The sequence below is a fragment of the Pollicipes pollicipes genome, unplaced genomic scaffold (genome assembly GCF_011947565.3).
Source record: "Pollicipes pollicipes isolate AB1234 unplaced genomic scaffold, Ppol_2.1 Scaffold_3087;HRSCAF=3621_pilon_pilon_pilon, whole genome shotgun sequence".
Classification (NCBI taxonomy): domain Eukaryota; kingdom Metazoa; phylum Arthropoda; class Thecostraca; order Pollicipedomorpha; family Pollicipedidae; genus Pollicipes; species Pollicipes pollicipes.
Window position 1 is genome coordinate 33,661,424 of NW_023596225.1, and position 8,952 is coordinate 33,670,375.

General features: G+C 55.6%; 1 protein-coding gene across 1 annotated transcript; it reads right to left on the reverse strand.

Moving 5' to 3' along the window:
- Positions 1-398: 398 nt before the first annotated feature.
- Positions 399-5,273, reverse strand: LOC119089427 (protein trapped in endoderm-1; the record flags this gene model as incomplete). The annotated part of the gene is given in 4 exon segments (XM_037212115.1): positions 399-1,901; positions 2,413-2,581; positions 3,688-3,903; positions 5,184-5,273. Coding segments are annotated over 4 exon segments (1,036 nt in total), but the record flags the coding sequence as incomplete, so codon positions are not given.
- Positions 5,274-8,952: the final 3,679 nt, after the last annotated feature.

Consider the following 8,952-nt stretch of genomic DNA (forward strand, 5'->3'; position numbering starts at 1 on the left):
CTGCCCCCCCCCCCCCCCCTCCCAGCCGAGGCTGTCGGGCACAGGACCATCGACGAGGATGAACGAGGTCTGTCTTTAGCAGAGGATGCGCGGAGTGTGTCACGCACAACGAATGAACTGGCCCTGTGTATCGCAGCTGTCGCATCGCTCCCTGGTCTGCACAGACTGAGGCCTGCCTCCACGACCCGAGTCTTTGCCCCCAAGCCCACAGTGTACTGCGAGGACCTCGTCGGAACAGTACACTGGGGTGATGCACGAAACAGCCTTGACCAGTGTGGCTCTTACGTTCAGAGGCATTTCAATGTGGGCACTCGCGAAAACATGAATTGAGCGATGCTTCATATAATGTCGATTCGTGTTATCACGCTTCCTTTTCGGAGGCTACCGAAAACTCAGGATCTCTGTAAAAACACGCCTTTCAGTATATTAAGCAGCTCGTAGACACTGTTCGGAAAATGCCATATCAGTGGTGTTAATCGGCGCCTGCCTCGAGTCGACTCAGCAGATGAGGCATGACGTTTTAGCCGGCTCGCAGCACTGTCACTGACAAGCAAGCGGGGAGTATCGCTAGCCTTACTCCAGTACATTCAGTGCACCTACACATTACCAACACAAGTCAGGCAATACATGTTTCCACGCGCTATGACGCTCATATATACATGCGTATAGTCTGCGGAAGGTTGTAAAACAACAAAATGGGGTAGCAGCATGGTAGTTTTTGTTTTTTCGCAAACACTTAACTATCTGCTATAGCCTTACACCCACACACATATTCCATCTTTAAAAATAAGACGGCCGGCACAAAAAATCCTACCAGTATTTACAGCACCAGCACAGCAATAGAATCGTAAAAACATTTCAAGGTTCTATGCCAACACGGTTTATTTCCAAGCATGTGAGTTCGAGTGACCAAGCAAAAGGAATAGTTCATAGACCTTGCGCACGCGCTTCATAAACAAATCTCGAGTTCTGGTCCATAGTCATGGCATTTTAGTCATCTTACACCAGTAAGATAGCGGACCGACAGCAGCAGGGCGCGGGGCAGCCAGCGCGACGTCTCTGAAGTGAAGTCGGGACGCGCCATCCGTTGCAGATGGCGCTGGACTACAAACATGAATAGATGGCGCTGGTGACATGCATGCCTACACGGTTTGACAAATCGAAGTCCGTTGAAGAGCCGTAAAATAACCCGTCTTTTCCATCTCGTAAACAAAAACACGTAAACGATAAAATCAAGTTCCTGAATCCTCAAAGGCGTGGACGTGTGCGAATGGATGGCGTACCGGCGACGCCTCTGGCCCGACTCAACCGAGACGATCATCCCAGACACAGCGCGAACACTAGATCATGTACACAGCACCTTCCGCGGACCGCCCACGTCGCTCCCACACCACGCGCCGGGCACCGCCGAGCTCGCAGCACCTCCGACTGCGCTGCTTCCCTCCCCGCAGCGCCGCGCCATAGCTGACTATCGCCAGACACGCGCTCAGGGGCGCCTGTGCCGCCGGCGCCGCAGCGTCGCCTCCCCTATCACAGTCGGGCGCCGCGGCCGCGCCCCTGCAGCTTTGTACCAGCCGGGCACGCGCGGCGTGTGCTCTGAACTCTGACCCCGCGCTCACCCCGTGACCCCGGCGGCGGTTCACTTGTCGTCGCGCCGCTGGTTCTTGTGCACAATGCGGCCCGAGATGACGTTGTACTGGAACACGTCCGTGATGAAGGTACGGCTGCTGGCCGAGCGCGAGGCGGCGCTGTGCGAAGCTGGGCGGCCGCGGCGAGCCGCACAGCAGGCGGCGGTACGCAGAGCGGTACTGCCGGTTCGAGAAGGCGTAGATGAAGGGGTTGATGACGGCCGACATCCAGGCCAGCACCGACGCCACTACGTGCAGGCTGGGGTAGCGCACCTGGAGCAGAGAGCGGTGAGAGGTGAGAGCGCATAGCACAAGTCCATGGAATGATGAAGCACTCAACGGAGGTTAGACGAAATTGCGTGGTGAAACATGTGCGAACGAAAACCGGTTGAATTGCATTACTCAATGCCGTGGAATAAACTATTCGGGGAAAAACCTCAACTTCACATGCTTTTTTCCTTCCAGAGCGTTTAGTTTTGCCAGAAAACGGATAAGTCATGCAGAACGCATAACGAGACGGCCGAACCACGCTATGTCCTCGAATCGTTTTCGTTCTTTGACAGCGTATTATGTATACGGCAATTGTGTCCATTCCTAACCACATTCACCGCTATTCATCAAAATGTGACATGAATACTGAGCCAGACTGATACACAGATCATCTCTCTCCAATGCCCACTCAACATTCAGCAAAACCATCACCATTAATCAAACGCTCGTTGGGAGCAGCCATCGACCATGTTGCGTACAACTCATGACATCATTTCGCAACCCTGTCGCTTACATCATCATCGTCAAACACGTTGACCAACATCAGCGGGAAGAAGCAGGCCAAGAACGCCAGAAAGATGGTGAGCATCATCTTGGTCAGCCTCATATCTTCCTTCCGCGCGTTATTTTTCTGCTGCTCGCTCTGCTTGGACGGGCTCATTGACGTCCGCGCACCATGCATGCTGAAATGAAGTCCAAAGCTTTAGTAACGCAGCCCACCGCTAGATGTCAGGGCTTCCGCACTTTTTCCCAGCGCCGCCGGTGAATGAACTGAAACACGAAAGCGGACCCCAGTTAACCTTAATTCGGCGCGAGGTAGCCCACCGAATTGTCTAGCGGATGGCGATCTTCCGTACCAGCGGCGAGTCACTCCTAGGACGTTGACACCTCATGCCGCGCCCCAGCCCTCCCGCGGGAGTGAACGCTGTTTACGCGGCTACACAGCGCTAGATAGAAACCAGACAGCGTGCCTGGCGACCCCTTGGCGCCCCGAGCTGGAAACTCATGCTGCGTCTCAATGGCGCGACAGGCGCCCATTCCACCCCGTGCGCCTCGGCGGTGGGGGGCTATGAAACGCTGCACTCGGAGACAAAACACGAAATAGCTAACGCTTTCCGGAGAAGGAGATAGTCTTATTCATTGTAAGGCAGAGGAGTGCGTTTTAGAGAAAAAAACAGAAGCTTTTTGGGGAGCATTCTTAGCGAGTGTTATGGGGAGGGGGGACAGACCTCCTGAAAGCGCCTGGGGCGTACAATGAGGGTCACGGCCCCTTCTGCAATCATACAAAGCTTCACCCGCTCCTTCAAGGATGCAGGAATGAAAATAAGCTTCATCTATACCGTTAGCACAGTCTGCTCACACATAAGCACCGTGCTAAACACTGAACAGTTTTAGAACGATACTGGTGTTAATGGTCTCCGTTCTCCTAATCCTCCTCTGGCAACTTCGCGGATTCAGTCACGTTTTTGTACCACATAAACGGTGGGACGACTTTGTTTGATCAACATGGAGACCGATTTCCAGAACGACCGGGTTTCGCAGAACGACAGCTGACTCTTGGCCGTATTCGTCACCGCCACATAGGAAAACTGTACTTCAACCGCCTCCCTGTCCCGAATGTCCACACCACCTCTCCCTCTCCTCTCCTCTCCTCTCCTCTCCTCTCCTCTCCTCTCCTCTCCTCTCCTCTCCTCTCCTCTCCTCTCCTCTCTCTCCTCTCCTCTCCTCTCCTCTCCTCTCCTCTCCTCTCCTCTCCTCTCCTCTCCTCTCCTCTCTCCCTCCCTCTCACCTGTGGCCACGGATGGTCTGCCGACTGCGGCGGACCTTAACAAAGATGAGCGCGTAGCATGTGACGATAATCAAGCACGGCAAGAGCACGCCGACTGCGAAGAGCATCTTCTTGGGCGACTTGCCGTTCTTCTTCAGGATCGTGCAGGAGAAGGTACGCTCGTCGAGGCCGAGCCGACCCCATACCTCCAGCAGCGGCGGCAACATCATAGCGAAGCTGACGGCGAGACGGAACGGTCACAGGACTGCGCAAGTACCCGCCAAGCAGCATCGGAGCTAAGTCGAAGGCCTCGGGGAACAATTATACGACGACTGGAGTCGGGAGCTATTATGCATTTCAGCGATACTGACATGACATGACACTGAATGACTCCAGCCAGCAGGTCTCGCATCGCAAAGAGCATCGAGTTAAACCTGTCTGGCGGTGCCGATGTTTTACTTGTCCAGCTCTGCGGCTGACTGAGAGTTCGCGACCATCTGCACAGCGCGATGTGCGCTCGGCTCTCAGCCGAGCTGCGTCGGGGTGCGCTCGGCTCTCGCGGGAGCGCGTGCTCGGGCCGTGCCGCGGCGGCGGAGACGGGCCGCCGTGGCGTGTCCTGCATACTCGGGGGCCTGTTTCGGCGGCGCGGCGCGGAGGCATTCGGCCCAGCCTATTACCGATAATTAGTCACTCGGACACAATACCCGCGCGGAATGCTACAGCGCGCTTCGCTCCGCGAGGATCGGCGATTTCAGGACGACTGCGCAATTCCGCGAACGCCGTTGTCGTGGAATGGCTGCGGAGTCGTTCCCGACGAGTGGTGTTTGTCGGGCTCGTTGGCTTAAACAAAAAGGTAGATAAAAAGTGTGATTTTGCCGCACGTCAGCATGGCGCGTAAAAAACTTTTGACACTAGCGACCGCGAAACCTAGGATGATCCAGACATCAGAGACTCCTCGAACACAACTAACGGAGTCTATAGGACCGGAAAGCCACGAGTGTGTTTATAAATCGGGATCAATTTAGATGCGTGCAGTGCATGTGACGGGTTTCGAGATCTTCGTAACTCAGTCCCAGCAATCAGGGGCTGTCTGCGGCTGTATACGTCTGGGTGCCAGCGATGCTTGACACCATCTCCAGCTCGTAAATTGTTACCGCTAGCGACAGATGAATGGGTCCGTTGTTGAGTGATGCGTCTTCTAAAGGAAACGTTAATGGTATATACAGGCACTTAACCCGTTGCATTTGAGGAAACCGGCCCGTCTTTATCCCATGTCACGAGCAGTGATGGTTTGCCAAACGCCAGCACAACAGGATAAGCCGACCTCTCCTGAAATTTCTTAGTCATCCAGCACGTGACGCGACACGCGAAGCGTCATCCTCAACAATTTAAAGCGCATGGCCGAGCATACGTGAAGAGGAGGCCCTCTGCGTCGCATCCGGCAGCGCAGGTGCACGGCCCATGCACGCCCTGCACGCCAAACATGACATGCAGGCGGAATCGGCGGGGCGACTCACCTGAAGATCCAGACGGCGATCGCCATGGCAACGATGCACGGGAACCGGTAGATCTTGCTGTACAGGTGATTGTGCCCGATGAGCACGTACCTGAAGGGGCAGACGGCGGGGGTTGTCATCAGCTCGGCCTCGTCTCGTGTCAGCAGACGGGGGAGAGGTCAGGGGTGGGTGCACGGCCCCGGCCAGATCTGCGGGGTCCCTGACGACAGAGCTCATGCATACAGAGCAGGGGCAGCGGAGGACTGCCATGGTGGTTGCATCTCCCGGACGGTGGGCGGTGCGGTCTGTCGGGTCAGCACCAGGCAAACGTTGCAAGGCGCCGCCTGCGGGTCGGATGGCGGATACTCGGCGCAGGCTCGTTGTCGGGCGTCGGGAACGCTCCCTTGCGGACTCTACACGCGCCGGCATGGTCACGTGGTGACAGGCTAGGAGCAACGACGCGATGTATGGTCAGGGGACGACAGCATGCCTGAACAGCATGTCAGACAGCACGTCTGAACCGCTGTCGCACTACCGCTGGTCCCCGCTTCAGGCTGCTTGCAGCCTGCAGAACCCGCGACAGCTTCTGCGTCCATTTCGTCCAGTCACCATTGCCCCTCTCTCCCGTCTCACTCACCCCGCCCGATAATGAGTGCAGATGAGTCATAACTTGCCACACATCACCGCCAGCCTTAAACAGCCTGTCACCGTGACTCAGTGCCAGCGGAGAGACCCGGGCGTGAGGTCATATCTCGCTTCCACTGGTCACTGTGACGGGTCGCGGTCTGCACATCCTGAGGTTTTACAGCCGGCCGGATGACTCCTTCCCAGTAAGGCACATAAGCGCACCAAAGACCGACTCGGCCAAGGACCGAGCTCGTGTCCTTTTCCCGGTAGAAGACCGCAAGCGGTACGTTTAAGCCGCTTCGGTGTGCCGCATTCGGTTACATGTATGAGTTCCTGCAAGACTGCATGTCCATTCCAACATCGCAGCCGCCCGTGCTAACATTCAGTGATGGCACGAATCTGCGTTGCTAAGCTCCCCAGCCACGAGCGCGCAGAATGGCTTTGCATCGGCGATATTTCGCTGACTGTTCTCCGTTAGCTTAACGATCACCATTAATTAAACTGATTGGGAGGGCGCGGCTCAGTCGATGCAGCGTTTGCCCATGCTTACTTGATGTTCCGAGTCGCAGGTTCCAGCCTGGGTACAAGACTAGTGTATCACTGCCCTCCCCCTCACCCCCCCCCCCCTCCCTCAACCGGCGTGCGAGGATGCGACAATGACGTCAGCAGCTAGGTGCATCGCAAACAACCCAAACGTTATTTTGTAGAACTTCGCGCACCAGCGAGGACACAACGGTGAAGGGCGACGCTCTGTCGCTGCATCGCCAGTTCTTGTCCATTAACATTTTTGGTGATCCCGCTTACCCATTCCGCCATATTTTCTGCACAATGTCTCGAATGACAGCCTCCCTGTGCAGCGGTAGGGTCTGCCCACATGTGAGCGATATGGACTGCTGCAGCGACTCATCAACATCCGGCGGTGTTTAGCCATCCTGCGGTGTTTTCCAGAAGTGGGGATATTTGCATACACAAGGTGACCTGTTCTGGCGTATCGTTCATAGTCCCGTCCCGCGTTGACAAACATGGAAAAATACTGCATCTCACCACAGCACCAGTGGCACTTAGACATTGATTTACAAAACGTGCCGCTCGTTCGCTGTTGGCAACCACCGCGGTTCACCCGCTGCCGACGCAGCGCAATACACTTCAGGCGGTGTCTGACTGAGTCTGAGTTACGCTCGGCGGACCGACAGGGGCGCTGTTTGCGTTTGTCGTGATTATTATTCACGGGGTGACGCCCCCACTGTCGCAGAAAGCCCCCATCGTGTTGCGTTACCAACGACGTCAGGTGTTTGCGTATCCTGTGACACTTGTTTTGCTGAGGACAAATAGCGGACCATACAAACCGAGTCGCAAAGGTCGCAAGCCTCGTCAGGCACACTTTCTCAGCGCTTTGCAACGACCGGCTCCCCGCCGTAAAAACCTCATCTGTAAGCAAAGCGCATTATCTGCGGCGCATGGTTCGTTTAGAGCGACATAAGTGAGCGCGCTCTTCCCCAGCTGGCCGCACAAAAAGCGATATGGTGCCATATTTGGCGGACCTCCACCTGGTTAACAACTGGCACCCCACCTGAGTCAATTAGTCCCACCGACGCTCATGCATATGACTCAGGATATCCACATAAGTTCTGACGGAGAGAATGAGATGCAGCAGCGTATTTCTTGTGTGGTATGGTGCGGAATGTCTCGCACTTCCGATCCTTATCACGTTGCTGCCGGTACGCAGAACACGCTGTCCAGATCTTCGGAACGGGCGAAAATGTTTCCCACGCTTAACTGCGGAAGCTAATTATCACAAACCCAGCAGGAGAGAAGGCACATGGTCCAAGCGACATCTCCACCCTCCCCGGCCGGCCTTGTATATTTATTTGCGTTCCTTTTGAGGGGATTATGGAGGCAGCTGGCACTGGAGCAGCTACAAATGATGGTCCACCAACACCGCCGGGCTGTCAATAAATAACGTAACGACACAGGGAACGCCTCAATGGCGGCACCAGGCACGCACTACACGCCAGGCTGAAACCGCCGCTGTGTATGCACCGCGGCCGTACGGACGCCTTCGGGGAAGAGGGGGGGGGGGGGGGGACGGGGATGATAAAGGGAGTAAGCACGACGGGCGGCCAGTAGCCGCGCCCGGGCAGAAGGGCGCTGTCGGAAGCGGCAGCGACGACGGCGTGGGAACCGGCGGAGTGGAGGGCGTCCGCCGAGCACGCGGGGTCGGCGCGGCGCGCCCCGTCGGCACCGACGCGGCTGGAGACGGCCGACGGAGTGGGGCGGGGAGTCGCTGCCGGCGAGCCGGCCGCTCTTCCGACCGATCGGGGCACCCTCGCGCGACACAGGGGTACAGAAGAGCGTGCGGGCTCGCAGCGGGAGCGGCTCGACTGGTGTCCGGAAACGACGACCAGGTCTCTTGAGCTGGGAGGGAGACAAGAAATCTCGGAAAATAAGGAAGCTTAACGATATCACAAGGAATTCACATCAGTTTGTCTTATGATCAGGAAAGAGAGGAAGAAAGTCACATAAAGCTTACAAGTCAAGCCATGGCAGAATGCCGCAATATCTTGGCACAAAATTCGGCAAGCGCATTGGCCAAGCATCTTCACTTATTATCAACATCGTAGGGAAAAGCTTCGTGGGAGCAACGTGTTCAACTTGGACGATCCTGCAAAATCGTTCCGACGCTTTATGTCATGTTCGTTAGAAGGCGTTCGATGGAATACGAATCATGGCCTTATACCAGGCTGTATTACCAGGCAAATGCTGGCAATCGGAGAGAGACTATTCACCGTTGGCCTTCTTGTTGTTGATGTGTTATAAGTGGACGATATGATCAAGCACGTGTTCCATCTAGCCCACAGAAACCATCTCCCAATCGATAATAACATGCCAGTCCAGACATAATGGATCGTAATTGCCTTCCCATTGATGAACGAAAGGCCGTAATCTGCTTAGCAGATTTCCCCAGCCCCTACAATGTAAACAGCTTTTACATCGTGTTATGGCGGCACAAGAATCACAGATCAATCGATTCGATTCGGGATATTTGCATATTTGCTCCAACGCGCCCCAGTGCCATCAACGAGCAGAAAACCCCCGCCAGCCACCAATTCAGCGTTCATTACCTCGCACCATTCATGTCACCCGCGTCCCCTCAGGAAAGCTC